We start from the raw sequence: 22,083 nt of genomic DNA on the forward strand, positions 1-22,083 counted from the left end.
AGAAGTAGAAAGTACAGGTATTTGAGTTCAACATGTAAGAAGTAGAAAGTACAGGTATTTGTGTTCAACATGTAAGAAGTAGAAAGTACAGGTATTTGAGTTCAACATGTAAGAAGTAGAAAGTACAGGTATTTGTGTTCAACATGTAAGAAGTAGAAAGTACAGGTATTTGTGTTCAACATGTAAGAAGTAGAAAGTACAGGTATTTGAGTTCAACATGTAAGAAGTAGAAAGTACAGGTATTTGTGTTCAACATGTAAGAAGTAGAAAGTACAGGTATTTGTGTTCAACATGTAAGAGGTAGAAAGTACAGGTATTTGGGTTCAACATGTGAGAAGTAGAAAGTACAGGTATTTGAGTTCAACATGTAAGAAGTAGAAAGTACAGGTATTTGAGTTCAACATGTAAGAAGTCAAAGTAAAAAGTCCTCAGAAAAATAAGTAGTGGAGTAAAGTACTGATACCAGAAAAATGTACTTAAGTACAGTAACGAAGTATTTGTACTCCACTACTTCCCACCCCTGGTTTTAGCATGATCTCCAGAGTGTGTGTTTTCTTTTGGCCGACGGAGAGGGGTGAGAGGCTCCGTGCGGTTTTTAAATGGCTTCCTCTCCGCTCAGAAACAGGCTCTGGTTGTAAGCTGAGACGCTTCCTCCAGAAACGCTGACCACCCTGAACCCTGTCGCAGGAATTCTTCTCTCTGGTTTCTTGAAGCATCACAACAATCACTGGGTGTCATTCAACTGTGGCTTTTCGAAATGAGACATTCCTGCATGTTGGTTCCTGCAGGGGGAATGAAAAAAGGCTTTATTTTGTGTTTTCAGCTCAACTGGTGACCTGTGACACCAAGCTTCGAGATCAGTGTAAAGGAACGCCATGTAACAGGTACAGCTCAACGCCAACAAATAGAGTTTACAGTTAACTTTTAGCTTTGTGAAGCACCTTGAGATGACGTGTGTCTTTAAAGTGTGCTATATAAATCAAATTATTATTATTTATTATTAGCTTCATATTCCTCCACAGATACGAGTGTCCAGCCGGGTGCCTCGATGCTACAGGGAAAGTAGTTGGGACGGTTTACTATGAAATGGTGAGTCGATATTAAGCTACTGGGTCATTCTACAGAAAAGGTGGAAGTGCTGTCACTTACTTTTGTAGACTCCAAAATACATGACGTTGACCGAATACTCACATTCATTATATATGTTGGATACATAGCGATTGTCTTTGCAATGGTACTAAATAAAAAATAAATAAACGTGTGGTGCTTGAAGTATATTTAGCTGATAATACTGTATATTAATCAGGAATTGTGCAGAATGAGTACTTTTACTTTCTGTATATTTTGATAATTTAATAACTATGTGCTTTTATTGAAGTAGAATTTTTAAATCAGGAATTTGACTTGTAATGGAGTGTTTTAACCCTCCTATTGTCTTCGTCCCCCCCCCCCCCCCCTTACGTTGGTGTTCGCGGTCAAATTGGACCGGTCCTGTTTTAACTGCTACAGAAAAGGTGGAAGTGCTGTCACTTACTTTTGCAGACACCAAAATACATGACGTTGACCGAATACTCACATTCATTATATATGTTGAATAAATAGAGATTGTCTTTGCAATGGTACAAAATAAAAAATGGTTTTATACGTAAATTGCAATTTATTTAAAATGTCAAGTTCAAGGAGCTGCCTTGTCACTTTGATCCTACATGGAAGTGGAGCCTATAGTTTTAATTTAAAAGATTTTTCTTTCAATAAATAAATCTAATTTATATTTACATAACATTACAAGCATTAAATATAACACTGAAATGGTGAAAAAAAACGCAAATTATTATTAATAATATCAAATAAATGTCAGTCACCCAAAATGACGTCATTGGTGTTGCTGCCATGGTTACTGCTACACAAGTAATGTACCGTCTCTGAAGTGCCTCCTGTAACAAGAGATCATTTGAGGCAGAGCACAAAGACGTAAGGAAAGTCAGATACTTCTTACTTTGTTTGTTAAAGGTGTCATTTTATCTTCAAATTGTACGTGCGTCTTTCAAGTCTGTCTTAGTGTTACTCATGGCATAGCCTAGGGGTGAACATGTGAATGGGAAAATGTATTGAAGAGTTAAACGATTTTGATATTGACTGAAGCCACATTTGGTCTGACGCATGGCAGCCATTTTGTTAAAATGGTGGTGTTTTCTCCAAATTTTCACTGTGACATTCCTATACAAATAAGCTTTGTATAAAGTATAGAAATAATCAAAATAAATACTTTAAGCTCTACTTGTTGTGGATTCATCAAGTTAAGAGTTAGTTATTGCTATTTAACCGGTTTTAGATGTTTTTAGAAGGAATATATTTCAGCAGATTTGTATCACCCAGATTCCACCTTTGCTGTAGAATGACCTAATTAGCAGCGGTGTGTCCCGTCAAAGTGTCCCTGAGACATCGCTCACACCTGTCACTACACAATTATGCAAATTAAATCGTCAATAAAATGATTCCACTTGCAGCAATCCAGCGTGTGCAGAGCCGGCTTACACGCAGGAGTCATAGATAATGACGGGGGATGGATGGATGTGACGAGACAAGGCAGGAAGGACTTTTTCATCAAATCCAACAAGAACGGAGTCCAGTCTCTCGGGTGAGACTCGTGGGAAACATAAACTGATGATATTTGGAGAAATATACTAACGATGAATGGAGTCTCATGTCAGTGTTGTGCTTTCTCTCGACAGGAAGTATCTCAGTGCCAATTCCTTCACCGTTTCACGAGTAGCAGGTTAGTCTCACGATAAGGAGACACTGTAATTCTAGATATGTCTCATTTTGTGTGAAATAACTCATTATAAGATGCGCTGCGGCACCTTTTCTTACAGTCAAAGCCATCACGTGTGAAACCACAGGGGCACCGATGTGTTCGTACCAAAGACCTGCAAAACACTGTCCGCGGTATGCAGCTCTAAATCTGCCTCGAACCTTAATTCCTCCAGCCTCATTCACAAGTTCATTAACCATCAACTGTTCTACTTTTAGGTTATACTGCCCGAGGAACTGTTTAGAGGAGAACCCTCACATATGCAGAGTAATCGGCACCAGAATATACTCTGATGTAAGTCCCTATCTTCAAAAATCATCAATATTTCCATGACCTTTCAGTTATGTACTTATTTCTTCTTTTTCTTCTTTTTCTTCTTTTTCTTCTTCTTCTTCTTCTTCTTCTTCTTCTTCTTCTTCTTCTTCTTCTTCTTCTTCTTCTTCTTCTTCTTCTTCTTCTTCTTCTTCTTCTGTAGAAGTCCAGTATTTGCCGAGCAGCGGTCCACGCTGGAGTCCTCCGGAACGAACTCGGGGGTTACATCGACGTGATGCCGGTGGATAAGCGGAAAAATTACATCGCCTCACATCAAAATGGCATTTCTTCAGAGAGGTAAGGGATCCAGAATAAACCTTCTCATCACTGAAGCTAAGGTGGTGCTTTACAGCAGTGCTTCTCAAAGTGTGGTCCGCGGACCACTGGTGGTCCGTGAGCGGCCCCTAGTGGTCCGTGAGTATATTGGTAACATTTCACATTTTAAATAAATTAATTTATTTAAGTTTTCCGCACTCTCGCGGGAATATCTCCGCAATAGAGCGAGCTTAAGTTTCACTTTCGATTGCATGATATAGCCCAGATAAACACCTTCATCACACATGTTGCCACTTGTTTGTACCATTTTCAGGCGATTTGTAGTCTGTTCTAAAAAAACGATGTGTTTTTGGATATTTGTGGAGTTAGGTGGTCCGCGAGTGTTTTGTTATTGGTTAAGTGGTCCTTGGTATGAAAATGTTTGAGAAACACTGCTCTACAGTAAGATGTTAAGGATGTGAACAAGAAGGGCTAAGCTTTGAGGTTTTAAAATGATATAATATATGGAACACATCCTCCTTTATAGACGCACAGTACGATCGAACGACAACGGGGCACTAACACACAAAGCAAACCTGCTATAAAGGAAGAGGAATATCTTTGCTATTTGCTATTTTTCTATCTTCGCATGTCTTCCTCTGTTAACTCAGGAGACATCATTGGTTTATTAGGTGGCGTTTGACATTTGAAAAAGCTTAGACAAGGCAATAAACTATACCCAATTCAAATACATGTGAGAAACATTTACCTCACGAGGAACTTTTCTACATCAAGGAAATTAAGAGACATAAATAAATAATCCTTAAATGTGTTTCCTGATCATCAATAAAAGACGTGTGTCACTAACTTCCTACATAACGAGTCCTTGGTGGCTGAAAGGGAACAACATATACATTTTTAACAAAGAAGGGAGCTTGTGCTTGCCTCGGAAAGACTTTGCTAATTCCAATAAAGTGAGCACATGTGCTGTACCGCGGCATTAAGGTTACAGGTCCGTACCAGCCTCGGGTTAAAGCTTCAGTGACCCACATTCTGCTGTCGTGTTGCGAGACATTAAACTGCACATACTTTGCATTGTTTTGGTCGATGTTTAGAAGACACACTGTGGCTTTCCTCCCTCTCCACATCTGTCTCTGTCACTCGCTGAGACGTCTGTTAGTATCTGCTCATCATTTACCTGTCCCCTTCAACTTCACAGCATGTCTGTCTCTGTTGGAGTAACAAATGAAGGTCCCCTGAGTGTGTGGAAAGACGGGAGGTTTATCTGTTTTCCCGGGGAGTCGTGACCTCTATCTGTGCGTGTCCTATCTGTCATCCCCGTGTCGCAATGACGTTTCTCCGTAGAAAGTCTTTCTGTTTGTGTGTGTATGTCATCCTCGTCTCTCTGCAAACGCCCGGACATGTTTGGTATCGGCAGAGATGGCAAAAGTACACGCATCCTTTACTCAAGTAGAAGTACTCATGTTTAAAAATACTAGAAGTAGAAAGTCCAGGTATATGTGTTCAACATGTAAGAAGTAGAAAGTACAGGTATTTGAGTTCAACATGTGAGAAGTAGAAAGTACAGGTGTTTGTGTTCAACATGTAAGAAGTAGAAAGTACAGGTATTTGAGTTCAACATGTAAGAAGTAGAAAGTACAGGTATTTGTGTTCAACATGTAAGAAGTAGAAAGTACAGGTATTTGAGTTCAACATATAAGAAGTAGAAAGTACAGGTATTTGAGTTCAACATGTAAGAAGTAGAAAGTACAGGTATTTGAGTTCAACATGAGAGAAGTAGAAAGTACAGGTATTTGAGTTCAACATGTGAGAAGTAGAAAGTACAGGTATTTGAGTTCAACATGTAAGAAGTAGAAAGTTCAGGTATTTGTGTTCAACATGTAAGAAGTAGAAAGTACAGGTATTTGAGTTCAACATGTAAGAAGTACAAAGTACAGGTATTTGAGTTCAACATGTAAGAAGTAGAAAGTACAGGTATTTGAGTTCAACATGTAAGAAGTAGAAAGTACAGGTATTTGAGTTCAACATGTGAGAAGTAGAAAGTACAAGTATTTGTGTTCAACATGTAAGAAGTAGAAAGTTCAGGTATTTGGGTTCAACATGTAAGAAGTAGAAAGTACAGGTATTTGAGTTCAACATGTAAGAAGTAGAAAGTACAGGTATTTGTGTTCAACATGTAAGAAGTAGAAAGTACAGGTATTTGAGTTCAACATATAAGAAGTAGAAAGTACAGGTATTTGAGTTCAACATGTAAGAAGTAGAAAGTACAGGTATTTGAGTTCAACATGAGAGAAGTAGAAAGTACAGGTATTTGAGTTCAACATGTGAGAAGTAGAAAGTACAGGTATTTGAGTTCAACATATAAGAAGTAGAAAGTACAGGTATTTGAGTTCAACATGTAAGAAGTAGAAAGTACAGGTATTTGAGTTCAACATGTAAGAAGTAGAAAGTACAGGTATTTGAGTTCAACATGTAAGAAGTAGAAAGTACAGGTATTTGGGTTCAACATGTAAGAAGTAGAAAGTACAGGTATTTGAGTTCAACATGTGAGAAGTAGAAAGTACAGGTATTTGAGTTCAACATGTGAGAAGTAGAAAGTACAGGTATTTGAGTTCTACATGTAAGAAGTAGAAAGTACAGGTATTTGGGTTCAACATGTAAGAAGTAGAAAGTACAGGTATTTGGGTTCAACATGTAAGAAGTAGAAAGTACAGGTATTTGAGTTCAACATGTAAGAAGTAGAAAGTACAGGTATTTGTGTTCAAAAGTAAAAAGTCGTAGTGGAGTAACTGATACCAGAAAAATATACTTAAGTACAGTAACGAAGTATTTGTACTCCACTACTTCCCACCTGCATGTATCGGACACACACTGACTCCTTCTCGCTCCTCTTCTTCCCCAGCCTCCAAAACCCCCCCGGAGGAAAAGCTTTCCGGGTGTTCGCCGTGATTTGAGAACCCCATGAGAGCGGCTTTACAAAAACAGAAAGCGCACTTGTGCTGTTGAAAAGGCGCCAATCAAGCCCTGTTGTCAAAACACAACGACTGAAATGTTTTCTGGCTCTGCTTCACACCAGGGGTCGGAGGTCGTTACCATGACAGCGTAAATCTAGCGAAGGAAACTTGACACACACACACAAAAACACACACATCTGTCACCTGCATTGAGTTTCCAAATGGTCCTCTCCAGCAGGAAACGCTTTACCTGTAAATATCTCGCTGTACAGACTTGTAAATAGTATCACACGTGTTTGTCTTTGTGCCGTCTCCTTGCCATTTTAACAAACAGCTGTGTGTGATTATAGAAAATAATACGATATAACTTTATAAAGGCACTTAAAGAGCAATAACATTATTATTTTATTAAGTTTGGCACATTTGTACTGGTGCTCCGGGGGGGTTTGTTGTCATATTTTGTACTTTTTTAACTGGCGAACAAATTGTTATGCATTTATTTTTATATGATAATGCTTTATATCAACAGGATTTATAAAGGATGCTGCTATATGTGTTTTGTAATTGCCAGTGTGTTGGGATTTGTTTGTTTTACAGATAATGTGGTTTAGTTTAAACTCCCTGCAGGCCGGGGAGTCACTCTATTTCCAAAGTATGTTTTCAAGTCATATCTATTCATTTGTATTTAACAAAAGTAAGCAGAAGCGATGCTATGCAACAGTTGTATCACATACAGCAGGGGTGTCAAACTCAATTTCATCGCGGGCCACATCAGCATTATGGCTGCACTCAAAGGGCCGGTTGTAACTTTAAGACTATATAAAAATACATATATAAATATATCATATATATAAAATAATGTATTATATTACATCATTGCCTCTGCATTAGATTATCATCGGATAGGGTAATAACTTCATAATTAACTACGTCTGAAAGCAGAAGTCTAGGGCAAGTCTCTTCAGTGCGTATGTCCCAAAATGATTTAAAAAGAAAAGCCAAATTCTGGAGAAAAAAGAAATAGAAGTGACATTTTTTAAATAAAAATCTAATTCTGAGAAAAAGGAATTCTATGAAAAAATGCATATTTTGAAGAAAAAAAGGCTGAGAAAAAAGTCATATTTGAGATGCATTGTGGGACATGTAGTTTATGGGCAACGTGCTTCTGTAGCATGTAACCGTATAATAAACATTATATTCTTTGCAAGCTCTTGTGGGGCCACATAAAATGAAGTCGCGGGCCGAATGTGGCCCCCGGGCCTTGAGTTTGACACCGGTATAATGTTCATATTGTTTCCAGCTTTAATGGGCAGTTTTTTTGTCTGTGCATTTTACATATTTTCCTACTTCGAGACGTTGGGAAAAGTCAATTTTGCAATAAAATATTACAGCCACCTCACTTCTCTTGCAGACATGTGTTTGTGCTATTAAAATAACTTCAACTGCTTTTCAAACTAAACATCTATTTGGCTTTATCACAATAAATAAACCCTTTTCTTCCAGGACCTGCGTCAGAGTCACTGCGCCTCGAAACTCGCCCGCCATCAGATGTAGCTTTAAAATTATGAAATTTCTCCTTCAGACTTTTGTTAGTGTTGGATTTCCTGCTGTGAATGTGGCGGTTGCGGCGTTAGGGCGGCGCTCCTTATTCCTATTCTCGAATACTTCATGTGAGTAACACGATCACAACGTGTGTTTACTTGTGCTGATTTATCCCCACCTCAAACACCGCGCTGCGTCAGACTCGATTCACCTCAACCGCCGTCAAAGAGAAATCTGGGATGACTTTCTGCTTTGACAGGAAATGCTGTCTTTCGAGTCTAAAACTGAAAAAGCTACTCATACAGGACATATCTAAAAGTGATTGAATATTGGCGCTCTGAAAGGAGGGAGCCGCATCACCAGGAGGCCGTCAATGGTCCTTGAACACTTCATCTGATATGGTTCGTAATGCTCTCGTATTAAAGCATCAATCTGCTCAAACGCCATTTGAAATGACTCATTTCACATCGGCTATAAACCGGTGGATACGCGCGCACAGCCAAAGATCAAAGTACCTCGGGGAGTCACTGAAGGGGTGCGTTCTGTGGCTCGGATGAAGACGGATCAAATCCCCAGACTTCCACATCCATTGAGGAAGAAGACGCATCCACTAAGTCTCACAGGATGTCCCCCCCCCTTCCTCCTGCCCATACCTTTTGCAATTTGTCTTGCTTCTAAAACTAAACATCTATTAGGCTTTATCACAATAAATAAACGCTTTCCTTCGAGGACCTGCTTTACAGTCATGCAAACCATCAAATGCAAAAAAGTAGCTTTAAAATGATCACATTTCTCCATCAAGTATTTCTCCAGTTAGTATTGGATTCCCTGCTGTCAATCTGGCGGCGGCGGTGCTCCATATCCCTGTTCTCCAATATGTCACGTGCTTTCACATTAAAGCACCAATCTGGAAATGTATCAGACTTCCAGATCCATTGCTCCAGTTGAGGAAGAAGATGCACTCCCAGAGTCTCACAGGATGCCCCCCCCCTTTCCTCCTGCCCAATATCCATATTCATTCAAACCGATTTGAAATGTCCGTCACCGGGGAGCCGAGTCGTCACTCCTCATTTGCTTCTGAGCAGCGATGGAGCGAAATGACCGATCGGTAACGGTTCCACCATCTCCACATCCGGCCTGCTGTGATGTCTGCAGGCGGCATGAGGTCCAGACTCAGGCTGCCGCTCCGTGCTATTCCCCAGGTGAGGGCTAGTAAATCTTACATGATGGGTTAAGTACACGGGGGTCCGTCCCGGTGACACGATATATCCTCCTGAGTTATTCTCGAGGTTTCATCGGTGACCACGAGGGGAATAGTGATCACTTAACTGCACATGAGGGACGGTACATTCTACATGCACGCTGACCCTCGCACCACATGGACAACTACTTATTGGTCGGTGGGTGAAGTATTTAGACCTTTAACTCGAGTAAAAACACAAATGCAAGTAGAAGTAGTAGCATTCAAAAGCTTCCTCAAGTGAAGGTACAACACGTATTAGCTTGGGTAAATGTACTTGCAATGGAAACTTGAGAAAAGACAGACACCTGTGTGTGAGTGCATGAGGTGACAATTTATACCTTAGTGAAGTGGCAAAATCATGTATAAGTCAGTGTGCATGCTCACACATTCGAGTGGGCACTACTTTCTGTTCCCACACCTTTGAAGTCAACCGGGTCTCTCGTGATTGGCCGAGCTCTGACAGAGAAGGGTCTGCAGAGCGCGCGATAGGCCGCCCGTGCAGCTCGGTCCTGTGAGAGAACCGAGAGGCGAACATACATCAGACAGGCGTCAAAACTCACAGCAGGACGTGGCGATGGGTGGCGTCCAAGGGCTCCGCAAAATGAAAGGCAAGAAGATGAGGAGGATAGTGACGAAATTAGACGTCTTCTCACTTGATCTTTTACCGTAGTTTACAATTTTCTTGTGAGGTTATGGTCTCAATCTCCAGTGTCAAGTCTTCTTCAGTTAAGCACGATGCTAATTGTGTAAAATAGACGATAAACCAGGTTGTGCTTTAGGGTTAGGGGTGTGTCTTACAATGTAATCCTTTCAAAGCGTGTTCTGACTTAAAGGTGGGGTAGGTACGTTTGAGAAACCGGCTCGAGATACACTTTTTGTTATATTCCATGGAATGCTCTGAACATCCCGATAGCAATGAATATCTGAAGTGCTTTGACAAAAAATCCATAAAAAATGTCATCTGTAGAAGCCGTAATACTGTAAAAAGTAAAGATAAGTTTGTGCCCCGATGGAAGGCTGACAGGCAGGTAGGCAAAAAGTACAACCAATCCGATTGGTTGTACTTTTTGCCTACCTGCCTGTCAGCCTTCCATCGGGGCACAAACTTATCTCGTGCCCTCATTGGTCATGTGCGCGTTCGTGTGTGTTGGAGGAGGGGCTCTGGGAGGAAGTGGCAGATTTTCTCCGGTTGTGTATTTTCATATTCTAGCGATCTCGAGCCGGTTTCTCAAATGTACCTACCCCACCTTTAATGAAAGTTAATTGATACAATTTTGTCTCCTAAAAATGTCTTCCTCAGCATTTGGTCGGACTTCTTTCCACCCTCTTGTGCCCGGTGGCTCCACTAACACTGGAACTAGCGCCGTATATGTAGTATGACTTTCTACAACTTTTGGACACTGTCAAAAATTGTTAATGACTTAATATTTAATGTGCCTCACGTCTTTCGTTGAGTGCCTTCACATGTGATCCACCAGACAGACGAGTGCATTGGCAGCAAAGCGACACGGCTCCATTAGGTCCGAGGAGACGGAGTGGCGTGAAGACAGATGGGAAAGAACGACGCTCGCAGCTCGCGGGGTCTGCACCGTGTTTTCAGTCTGTCGTGTAAAATAAGGAAGGCCATTAATAACCTCCTCACTGGGCTCTGCTCGGCTGCAGAGCTAAATGTGGCGCTGCATGGCATCAGACTGTGTCAAAGAGAGCACCTGAGGAGAGGAGGGGGAGCAGACGGCTTTGAATGTGAATCTGCATGTGCTGTATATTTAGATGCAATTGTTTTTTGTTTATGTGCAATGCGTCTGGGAGCAGGGACCTTTCAGTGGCTAAAGACTGCGTCCTTCTTGTAAAACCTTTTACTTTGGCAGATGAACAAAATATTAAATATGACAGGGAGTGGGGTTTTTTCCCCTCGTGCTCCAAAAATATCACATTGCCACACTGTGAATGTGTTTTTGCAAAGATGGAGGAGAGAAATCAGTTTTCCCTGAGTGGCAAGGTGACTCATATAATTATCGAGTTATTTCAGGCCTCTGTGCTCATAAAACAAATCGCCGACAAGTCATTTGATTTACAATAACCGTTCATTACCAACTGGCTCTCCTGCGACCGAGCCACCCAACGACATATTTTAACATGCAGTCAAATTAACGCCATTCAGCTTGGGACATCTACTGGAAGAAACTCAACTTTAAAATCAATCAAGGCGACTGACAGTCTGGTTTGTGTGAAAGTCTTTTGCCAATGTGAAGCATGTAAACAAGGGCGGTAGAAACCCCTTCAAGATGTAAAGAAATGGGTTACACCGTTCCCTTTTTAGACTGTCTCGCTGAGGTGTGCGCAGTGTGACCTCATACTGTCACACGAAAGGTTGGCATCACATGAAAGGTAACGGTACAATCTGTAATGTGAGCCTTACTATAGCCGCGTTCACACTGCGGTACTTTCCCACAAAGGTTCATGCGAACCTGTTCCTGTTTTACCCCCTCGAAAGTCCCTGCTAGAGAAAAGAGCTATATTCCTGATTGGCTGGGCGGATTGCAAACCACGCCCCGTAAAACTCCCAAAAAGTTTTGTGAAGCCGCCATTTTATTATCCTCGCATTAGCATTATTAGCATTAGCATTAGCCCAGCGCAGAAACGCAGAGAGACTAACTTATGGCAACACAAAATAAAACATGGGAGCGGTGGAGATGAGGAGGTGTCGGCGATCTGGCGATTTACTCGGAAGGCTTCAGTAGAAGCTGCTGGGACTCCCAGCTGGGACTCCCAGCAGCTTCTACAGAAGCCTTCCCCAACTCCGGGGACTTCCGGCCTGGGACTTTGGGCGGCAGTATACGCCGTGAAGTGGTTTGCGGCCTGCCAGTAAACCCAAAGTAGAAGAAGAAGAAGTGACGGTCAGCGGCTTCATTTGCCTAATCCTCCCCCAGGACTTATTCCGGTGTGAACGCGATCTGTACTTAGTTCATGCGAACTAAAGAGTTCTCATGAACTAAATTCGCATGAACCTCTGTGGGAAAAGTACCGCAGTGTGAACGCGGCCATTGAGCAACATTTTGCCGTATATGCCACAAAATAGGAAGCCGGTTTGTTACAGGTTAATTGCGGGAGGTTTTTTAACAGATCACATACTCCCTCTTTTCTTCAGTCCCACACAAATACACGAGGCGTTCGGGAGAAAAAGCTGCAAGATTGTTTCTGTCACAAGTGGGAGAAGAACATCTGGTGAAGTTACTCCCCACAGATGATGCACTACACAACCGATGTCTAAATGAACACTGTCTCTCACTGTCTCCCTCCTTCCTGATGAACACACATTCGTCTTACTTCCACTGACGGGCAGGACCACAGCCAGATTTTCTATACGCTTTATTACCACGGAAGGGGGAACGATGATTTATCGTCAACAACTTGCCCACATAAGACACTGACATGTGTTCCTGTGTAACCGGGTGTCCGCGAGGCGGTGTTATGTGCTGGACGCAGATGTGCGCCACATGTAGAAACCTTCAGAGACGCTGTGCTGACTGGACGTCTGGCTGCCTCCCAGGCGGCTGCGGAGCTGCCTCTCAGAATAAATAAAGCCCTCATCATCTGGACACTTTCACAAACCAATTCATATTTGCTCTGCAACAAGTCTTATTACCTGGAGCACATTTGAAGACTGCCAGGGTTTGTTTTGATTGTGTATTTTCAACTTTTACGCACATAGAAAGTGCTCAGTGCTGCGCGAGAACTCAAGAAATAAATCCTGTTTAGAAAGATCTATTAGAGTTATACGTGTATGCACTTCTGGTTGGACTTACTGCTTAACATTGGCTTGCACCTGGACTCTGCACAAGGAAAAATAAAGACTATCAATATAGACGGCAGTCATTGCTGAACAGTAAATAGGGAACGATGCAAACATAAACAGGATTGAACTGTTGTAAGAAATAACATAAAAGGAAAGTAAAAGTGAGAAAATGGAACTGAGCAATTATATCCAGACATAATTGTGCATCGTTTCCTGGCACGGGCGCTTTTGACCTTTTTTTAACATTTGTTAAATAGAGACAGTTCATTTTGTATATCGATCCCCATCGGGGGGGCGCTTCAGTTATCTCTATCGCTTCACTTTGCACTCGGAGCACTAGTGCTGGAGCGACGCGTCGACTTCAAATATCGTCGACGACATATTTCCGCGTCGACGCGTCGCTACAACACACGTGGGTGTGTAAACAAAGCAACAAGCCGTTCACAATCGCACTTCAAACACAATGGAGACTGAAACGGCTACCTCCTCCTCACAGGATTGCGCACGAAGCCCTCAAACGAAAACATCTCGCCCTAGGTCTTCAAAAGCATGGGAATATGTTAAAGTTAGTCCAAACGCAAAGATATTGTCATTTGCAGTCTTTGCCAAATGGAGTTGGCATATCACAAAAGCACAACGGCTATGTTGGAACATTTAAAGCGGCAGCTAGCTGTGGTGGCTACCATGAGCAGCTAGCATTTGCTCTCCGATTTTTTACATAAAAATGGAATTATGGATTATAAATTCAATATTTTTTTATACATAGACTTTAAAAACCTATGGATTAACCGATTCAGCCGCGTTTTTTCTCGTTTTAATGCCATTGAACACGTCTTTTGATCAGATTGACAGCTACGGTGGTGAGACGATCTCCCTAGAAGCTCTGTAAAGGTACGTGTTGTGATGACTGTATTTGCTTCCCCTGTCGCGAGTCCGGATCACTCAGTGATGATACTATATACCTACATAATCTGTGGAGTCTCAGCTTTAATCGGATATCTTGTATGTGCAGCTACGATAAGTAATAAGGGTTACTTTTATCTTGAGTTCTGTGCCAATGTCCGTTAGCATTTTTCGCTCATGGGTCATTTAGATGCTTCTTATGAGACTTGTGTTTTGTTTTGGTAAACATGGTTTGTATCGTCAGTTAGCTGAGATTATTCCCGTTAATCTGGTATAACACATTAATAGTTTGTTAAATATTAAGATCCCCTGAGACACAGTATCGTGAAAAAAAAAGTTTTACATGACGTTTTTTTTACATTACGTTTTTTATGAATTGAACAACAGAAAAATAATCGTTAGATTAGTCGACTAATCGATCAAATAATCGCCCGATTAATCGTTTTCGAAATAATCGTTTCCCCCCAGCACTACGGAGCACATGTAATGGCCTGAGGCTTCCTGTTTCCCCTCCAGATGCATTCACACTAACACTAATAACAAAGCCATCGTGAATGCGGCATCCCTGCTCACACACAAAGCCATGGATAACAGAGGAAGTGGCTCCAGTTTCAAAGAGTGCTGCGAATCTAAGTTGCAATCAGGCGACCGGCGGGTGAAGCCAACACTGCAGAGGAAAGGAAAATAAGTGTCGAGGAGGAGAATGAAGTCGCCTGGCAGGACGACAAGCAGCTGAGAGTCACGCCTGAACAACGAGGCCATGCAGGTCCACGTGAGCACACACTGACACCCACGCGCCTCTGCAGTCAGTCAAACACCAGCAGAGGTGAAGTGGGAGCGCTCGAGGCCTCCAGGGGGAGTGGGGAGACGAGCTCTGCATGAAAAATGAAAATAGTACATCAAAAGGAATCCAGAATAAGTTGTTTTCAACTTTCCGTGCGAGTCAGCAGACAAGTTTCTCCCCGCAGTAGTAAACAGTGTTTGTGTTGGGATCATGGGCAGGGGGCAAAGAGTGCAACATATAAAGAGCTGCGACCAATCAGGCGCCAGAGATGTGCCGCAGAATCACGGAGGAGGCTGTCCCCGCACACTGACGTCACCGCTGACCTTTGCTGTATTGACAGAGCAGGTTTGATTTCCATCCCGTCTCCATGCTCACACACGGGCCGTGTGAAGCGGAGGTAAAAGAGTGGCTTTGTCCCGACCTGGAGTCATGTGCGCCTGCCAATCCAGAAGAAGGGCCCACAAGCCGGGGCCATTGAGGGAAGCACAAGCGTCACCTGTTTCATATTAAATCTGTCAGGTGAAATAAGGAGGCCAATAACCTGCAGCTCTCCCTCTGCGGATCTGATCAGACGCACTGTGTTCAAACTGCGCTGAGGGACCAAACCATGCATCTGCACCTCGTCATGTGTTGCATATTAAAGGAGGGGTACGTAAGTTTGAGAAACCGGCTCGAGATCGCTAGAATTTGAAAATACACAACCGGAGAAAATCTGCCCCTTCCTCACAGAGCCCCTCCTCCAACACACACGAACGCGCACATGACCAATGAGGGCACGAGATGAGTTTGTGCCCCGATGGAAGGCTGACAGGCAGGTAGGCCATCCAACAGTATCACGGCTTCTCCAGATGACATTTCTTTATGGATTTGTTGTCAAAGCACTTCAGATATTCATTGCTATCAGGATGTTAAGAGCATTCCATGGAATATAACAAAGTGTATCTCGAGCCGGTTTCTGAAACTTACCTACCCCACCTTTAAATGAGATGCATGTTAAAAAGTATCGTAAGACAGCTCGGTGGAAAAACTCAAATGTACAATTTAGCCTTTTAGGAATTGCAAGCTCTCTGCTGCACTTTCTCAATGCCCTGCGATGCATTTAACCTGTCACCTGATTGAGTGTTGAATTTGCACTATCCTCCTTTCAATGCATACTTTCGTCCTTTAATCTAAATGTATGTTTTGTACGTCTATTTTTAGTTTGTTTTTATGTCTATTACTGGTAACTGTATTCTGTGTGATCTCAATTTTCTTGAAATGTCAACTGAACTGCACTTATTGTATGAAAGGTATACAAATAAAGATTATTACAAGTCATTTTTAGGGGAATGCAACCAGTGGTGAAATCCCTTGTGTGAGTTTCTCTGCATAAACCTCCTGTTGCTCAGTCATCACTTTAATTGAATACGTTTAGAAATGTAATTAGCATACAGTAGAAACATGAGGACATTTGAAGAGCCCTTTGAGAGTGCTCCCCTGACCTAGAAGACAATATTGCCCTCTACAGGGCGGACATGTTAGTCATGCTAAGCAGGAGAGGCTGACCAGCAGCACGTGCTAATGTTTAATCACAGAGATGCAGGGGGGCAGCGTGAGATCAAGACCGCAACTTCACCCTCAAGACATTTAGCATCTTCACCCTTCCGGTGCTAGCCTTTAGCATGAGACCTGCTCGATGCATGTCAGGTGAGAAAGACATAATAAAACATGTTTGCCAAGGAGTTTAACTTCAAAAGACTGGCACTTCACCATCAGCAGCAACACCCCTTAAACTATCTCAATCTTAAAGGTGGGGTAATTCACTTCAGAAATACTTGTTGTTATATTCCATGCTCTTAACATCCCGATAGCAATGAATATCTTAAGTGCTTTGACAATAAATACATAAAAAAATATCATCTGTTGAAGCCGTGGCGCTGTAAAAAGCACGACCAATCATCTGAGCCGGCTAAGTAACGGATGGCCTACCTTGCCTGTCAGCCTTCCATCTGGGCACACACTTATCTCGTCTCGCCCTCATTTGTCACGTGCGCGTCCGTGTGTGTTGGAGGAGGGGCTCTGTGAGGAAGTCTGAAGGACGGGGCAGATTCTTTCGAGCTGGCTTCTCCATTCTTATACCCTACCTTTAAATCCAGCAACTGTCACACAAACCCTATCAAGTCTTGCAAAACACAAGAAATATAACAGTAAAATAGAAGAGTCCAAAAACATGACGCCATCTGTGACTTTAAGTGCATGTGTTGACACAAATACAAAATGGTTTAATGAAGTGAAATTGAATTTAAAGAGTGATTTAATAAAGTGATAAATAAGAGCTGATTCCTGGCTCTGTTTCATGGAGTGTGATATGACCGTGAGAGAGACGGTCACACGAAGGGCCTTCCGTGATCCAGGAACCTCCGTCACACAGAAAGCCTCTTCTCTCTAAAGTAGCTGCGCGGCGTGAAAAGGAAGGAGAAACGGGCTTTCTCATCACTCATGGGAGAGTAGGGAGGCGCTGAGTGTGATGAACTGTGTGGAGTCAGCCTCCCCCGGTCTTTCGGAGAGAAAACGCCGCCGCAGCAGAACAGAACACGTCTCCAGAGATCCGGCCCGGGTTCATCCTCACCGTGACTCAAGATGGACCCCAATTTAAGACACAAAGAGCGGGTCAACCCAGCGGGAGGTGCAGCCTTTCCCGGAGACCGAGGCTTTTCATTCATTGTGATGCCACCGTGCCTTCTTCTTCTTCTCTTATCTTCTTTCTTCTTGTCTTCTCTTCTTCTTCTTCTTTTTCTTCTTCTTCTTCTTCTTCTTCTTCTTCTTCTTCTCTTCTTCTTCTTTCTTCTTCTTCTTTCTTCTCTTCTTCTTCTTCTTCTTTCTTCTTCTTCTCTTCTTCTTCTTTCTTTCTTCTTCTTCTTCTTCTTCTTCTTCTTCTTCTTGGTTTCCCCTCTGATTCACCCCCATCTCTTTCCTTTCTCCCGCACGCCACTAATTACCATAATGATCATTAGTGTACCGTCTAAAGTTCACTTGATGACTCACACACTCATTTACAATTATAAATCTCTACGGATGCAAATACACACTTGCTTATCAACAATGAGATAACCATGAAGGAAGGACGCATCTGCAGATGTAAATTATGTCTTTTCATCTCCTATTATTCATTTAATTTAGTAATGAAAGGAGTCTTTATAGGCTCAGATGCTTGATTGAAGTTAAGGACCCCTCCACTCTTCAGCACTCACTCACCTTCTAGAGAAGGACAGAGACGCCCTCCAACCACTTGTACTTCTGCGGAGTAAATCACAAACATGCCAAGGCCTGATCTTCGGGGACTCCACACAACCTTCTCTGTCCTGCATCGTGTGACTGACCAATGTCCTCCTTCAGTAGCCAAGGACCCGCTGCATCTCTTATTCTGAGAAATGAGCTTTCCCCCTTTCCACATTACCGTTCTCCCCCTCAGGCGCTGACATTTAATCAAACCCAAATCCCATTGTGCCTATTAGCATATCGGGCTGATAGGAGAGCTGTACAAAGCTGGAGTACAGAACCGAAGCATTACCATAGCTCTGCCTGTGTGTGTCTCTATTTTCTCGTGCAGACGCCCACACGTAAAAATGCTTACCTGGCAAACAAGTAAGCGACGGGAGGCACTTCTCCCCCTCCCTCCCCCGTTCACACCCTGCTTATCTTTTCAGAATGTGTTAATTATTTAGCCGCGTCGTGGACGGACGCCAACGAGACAAACTAATGCAAAGGCACTTTTCATATTTCACCATAAGCATCTGAAAGTTTCCTTCTTTGCTGCGATGTGACTAAAATAAACAATTCAGTTGCAGGAATGCTTAATGCTTTAATGGATGGCTCGGCTTCTCGCAGTCTTCGCAGTATTAATCATCACAGACGTGAAGGGACTGGGATGTGTAAGCGGATCGTCTGTGACAAATGGCGATGATTATGAGGTCAATACCCGATAAATTGCCCGTATTGGACACGAGTTGTTTCTACAGCTCAGCAGATATCGGCGGCTTTGCTCGTGACCTTGATGGAGGTCGTGTGCGCCATATGTCGGGTTTGTGTTGCGACAAACCGAGGCCACACTGGTGATTACATCCCCCAGAACTAGGACAGCTCCTACCACGATAGTGGTGGTGCAATGAAAGAGACATGGTGGCATTGTTTCTTGGAGAGAAGAAGACGAGGCGGCGGAATGGAACAGGCATGTTGTACAAAGAGCATTATGAAGACAAAACAACTTCAAGTCTGAGATTTGAGGACACTTCCACGGAGAAACGAGGGGAATCAAAGTGGAGCTGTGTGTTGGAGGGGAGGCGGCGTGCCGTTCGGAGCGCCCGCGCGTGACGGAGAAAGTTTTACTTCAAAAGACGACACTTGACAGGAGAGCTCGTCTCAAAGTGGCAGCCGTCGGTACAAAGCCTCCGTATTCCACACACACTCAACAACGCATGTGATCTTTGGACTTTTAGACACACGATAGTGAGGACACATCAAGAAAGTCACGATATTTTGAAGTTTGCGGAAGTGTTGAGTAAAGTTTTTTCACGACACGGAAATACATTAGTATGAGCAATGGGATAATGGTGCGGCGCTAGAGACGATAACACATCCTCATTTATCTGTGTTCTGATACTGACACACTAATCTATGCTGCCGTCTCTTTGTTGGAGTGAGGAGAGGAAAGGAATCTGCACTTCATGATATACTTGTTTATTTCCCTCTAAGCCAGCTCTCGTCTAATCAACATAAGTCATGTCCGCGTTTCTTATCGATGTACCTGACGCTCAGATTTAGAGCTCTTGCATTTTGTCTCCGTGCTTTTTTAATTATCAGAGCTTTTTGATTGCATTGTATTCCAGCTGAGGCCAGGCTCTACAGTCGCGACAATTAATTTCATCTGTTGGTGGACGAGCTGCTCTCGTTATTCAACATGTCAAAGCGTGGAGGACACACGCTCAAATCGTGTTTTCCTATTAGACAGTATGGAAGTGCTATACTCAGGTAATAATTAATATATTAATATATTTTATAGTTTTCCTTTTAGGCCGTCGGGGTAAAGAAAGATATATACTCAGGTAATAGAAGAATGCAAATGAATCTAAACAAGGCTGTACACATTTTCTTTAACATAATGCAAAAGACAGGCAAGAGTTACTTCAGACATTTTATAGTGAGATTTGAAATCCTGAACAGGAAGTCTTATCAAGCACACTGAGTAACAAAGATGAAGAGAGCACCTTGATCGTGACCTTGTGCACGAGCTCATACATTATTTCAGTGATCGCGATGATGAACGACCGGAAGAACCTGAACCTACAGCGCTGGCATGTGCCGTGGAAACACATTAAAGGCTGCTGCTAAATATAATAATAAATACAGTCACAACCTTTAGTGATGAACGGGGAAAATACGAGTGTATTTTCACTTGTTTATGAAATGCTTTGTCCATTAAACTTCTAAGTATGCTTAGAAATATTGATTTTGTATCAACGGTTACATCTTTAAAACCCAGACTACAGTCTAAAACCAAAATCGATTCAAATGCAAGATGAAATGAGAGAAAACAAAGCAGCATATCTTAGTGTTTAAGAAGGAGGCATTCACGAAGAATAGTCCCTTTATTAATTCATCTGACATCCATCTATCCTTCTATCCATCCATCCATCCATCCATCTTCTCCTCTTATCCGCGGTCGGGTCTCGGGGTATCAGTTCCAGCAGAGAGCCCCCAAACGTCCTTTCCCCTCATCAAGCAGCTCTGACTGGGGGGTCCCAAGGCGCTCCCAGGCCAGCGAAGAGATATAGTCCCTCCACCTGGTCCTAGGTCTACCCCTCGGTCTCCTCCCAGCTGGACGTGCCTGGAACACCTCCCTAGGGAGGCGCCCAGGTGGCATCCTAACTAGGTGCCCGAACCACCTCAACTGGCTCCTTTCGACGCGAAGGAGGAGCGGCTCAACTCCGAGTCCCTCCCTGATGACCGAACCTCTCACCTTATCCCTGAGGGAGACGCCAGCCACCCTGCGGAGGAAACCCATCTCGACCGCTTGTATCATCTGATATGTTTTCTCTCGATCTTATAACACGAAGGGGAAACATAAAATGACTAAGCACTCAAATAGTCTTTTAAAGTAGATGTATGGAAGTTATCATGGACTTCCTGTGAAGCCGAGAGCTGCAGGCTCAGGGCTGAACAGGCCTGATGGAGCAGGGTCATATTTAATATAGGAGTTCACATCATCTTAATAATGTTTGCACCGCATGAATACTCTTTCGAGATGTATACGAAACTTATGACTAGTTTATTGTAGCTGTGTTATTTTGGTCTTGGATTTTGAGGCTGTTTTTTGTCTAACAGCCCACCTGCTGAAAGTCGTTTTAACATTTAAAAGCATTTCGTTCCTCCTGCCAATGAATGGTTGCACCCTCCTTGAATGAGGCTCCTTCCCTTGCAGGTTCCCTCCCCCACCCCCCTCGCAGTTTCTGTGATGGTTGTGGTCCAGGAAGCTCTCCGCCTCCTCCTCTCTCTCCCTCAGTCCCTCTCTCTCTCCTCGGAGGATCAGCTGACTGCATGGTATCTCCCTGCTCGGATGGATCGCTCCTCTGAAGCCGGGCAGGTCTCCCACCGCCCGATGTCTCCCCCGCCAGCGACCCTACAGTAGAAACACTACAGCTGCGCACGCACACACACGCGCACACACACACGCGCACAACACACACACACACACACACAACCACACACACACAACACCACACAACACACACACACACACACACACACACACACCACACACACACCACACACACACACACACACACACACACACACACACACCACACACACACACACACACACACACACAACTGGGAGAGATATTACTGTGTGTCACTTCCCTCCCCGGGCAGGAAGCCTCCCCTCAGCATGGCTTCCAACTTCAACGACATAGTGAAACAGGGATATGTGAGGATACGGAGCAAGAAGCTGGGGGTGAGTACTGTTGCACTTGCTGTGTGGAGGGTGAGGAGAGGAGGAAGAGGAGGAGGAGGAGGGAGGAGGAGGAGGAGGAGGAAGAGGAGGAGGAGGAAGAAGAGGAGTTCCAGTTGTGCGTCTGGATCCGGAAGGGGGCTTTAACTGATGCACAGTCCTGCTGCGAGGACGACCCGTTGGAGCAAGTTCCTCTCTGTGCATGCTGCTAACAGACTTGTGCACGTGTTTTGCAAAGTGTGCACGAGTGACAGGTTGACAGCTGCTGTCATGTGCATGGAGTTGTAAATCACTTCCTGCTTATTCTCAGCTTCTACACTTTCATTGAGAAAGTTAAACTATATTTCTGAGTTGAAGAGAACGCCCAGAAGGAGATGAAAGGCTACTGTAAAATGCTAGTGAGGTTGTTGAAGTTATATGACAGCCATAAATACCTCATATACCTTAAGGTCCCTTCCAAGTGAGCACCACGGG

The 22,083-nt window shown here is 43.2% G+C and overlaps 1 protein-coding gene across 1 annotated transcript in view; it reads left to right on the top strand.

Annotated features, from left to right (window-relative positions):
* The window catches only part of LOC117441056 (cysteine-rich secretory protein LCCL domain-containing 1-like), an 11,189-nt gene extending 3,448 nt beyond the window's left edge, over nucleotides 1-7,741 (top strand). The window contains 8 exon segments of the mRNA XM_034077254.2: nucleotides 824-884; nucleotides 1,023-1,089; nucleotides 2,508-2,638; nucleotides 2,733-2,776; nucleotides 2,874-2,946; nucleotides 3,031-3,106; nucleotides 3,288-3,421; nucleotides 6,303-7,741. Of these exon segments, the coding sequence (XP_033933145.1) occupies nucleotides 824-884; nucleotides 1,023-1,089; nucleotides 2,508-2,638; nucleotides 2,733-2,776; nucleotides 2,874-2,946; nucleotides 3,031-3,106; nucleotides 3,288-3,421; nucleotides 6,303-6,354 (638 nt within the window). The 3' untranslated portion in view covers nucleotides 6,355-7,741.
* Nucleotides 7,742-22,083: the final 14,342 nt, after the last annotated feature.

Source organism: Pseudochaenichthys georgianus, unplaced genomic scaffold (assembly GCF_902827115.2).
Source record: "Pseudochaenichthys georgianus unplaced genomic scaffold, fPseGeo1.2 scaffold_1438_arrow_ctg1, whole genome shotgun sequence".
NCBI classification, from domain to species: Eukaryota; Metazoa; Chordata; class Actinopteri; order Perciformes; family Channichthyidae; genus Pseudochaenichthys; species Pseudochaenichthys georgianus.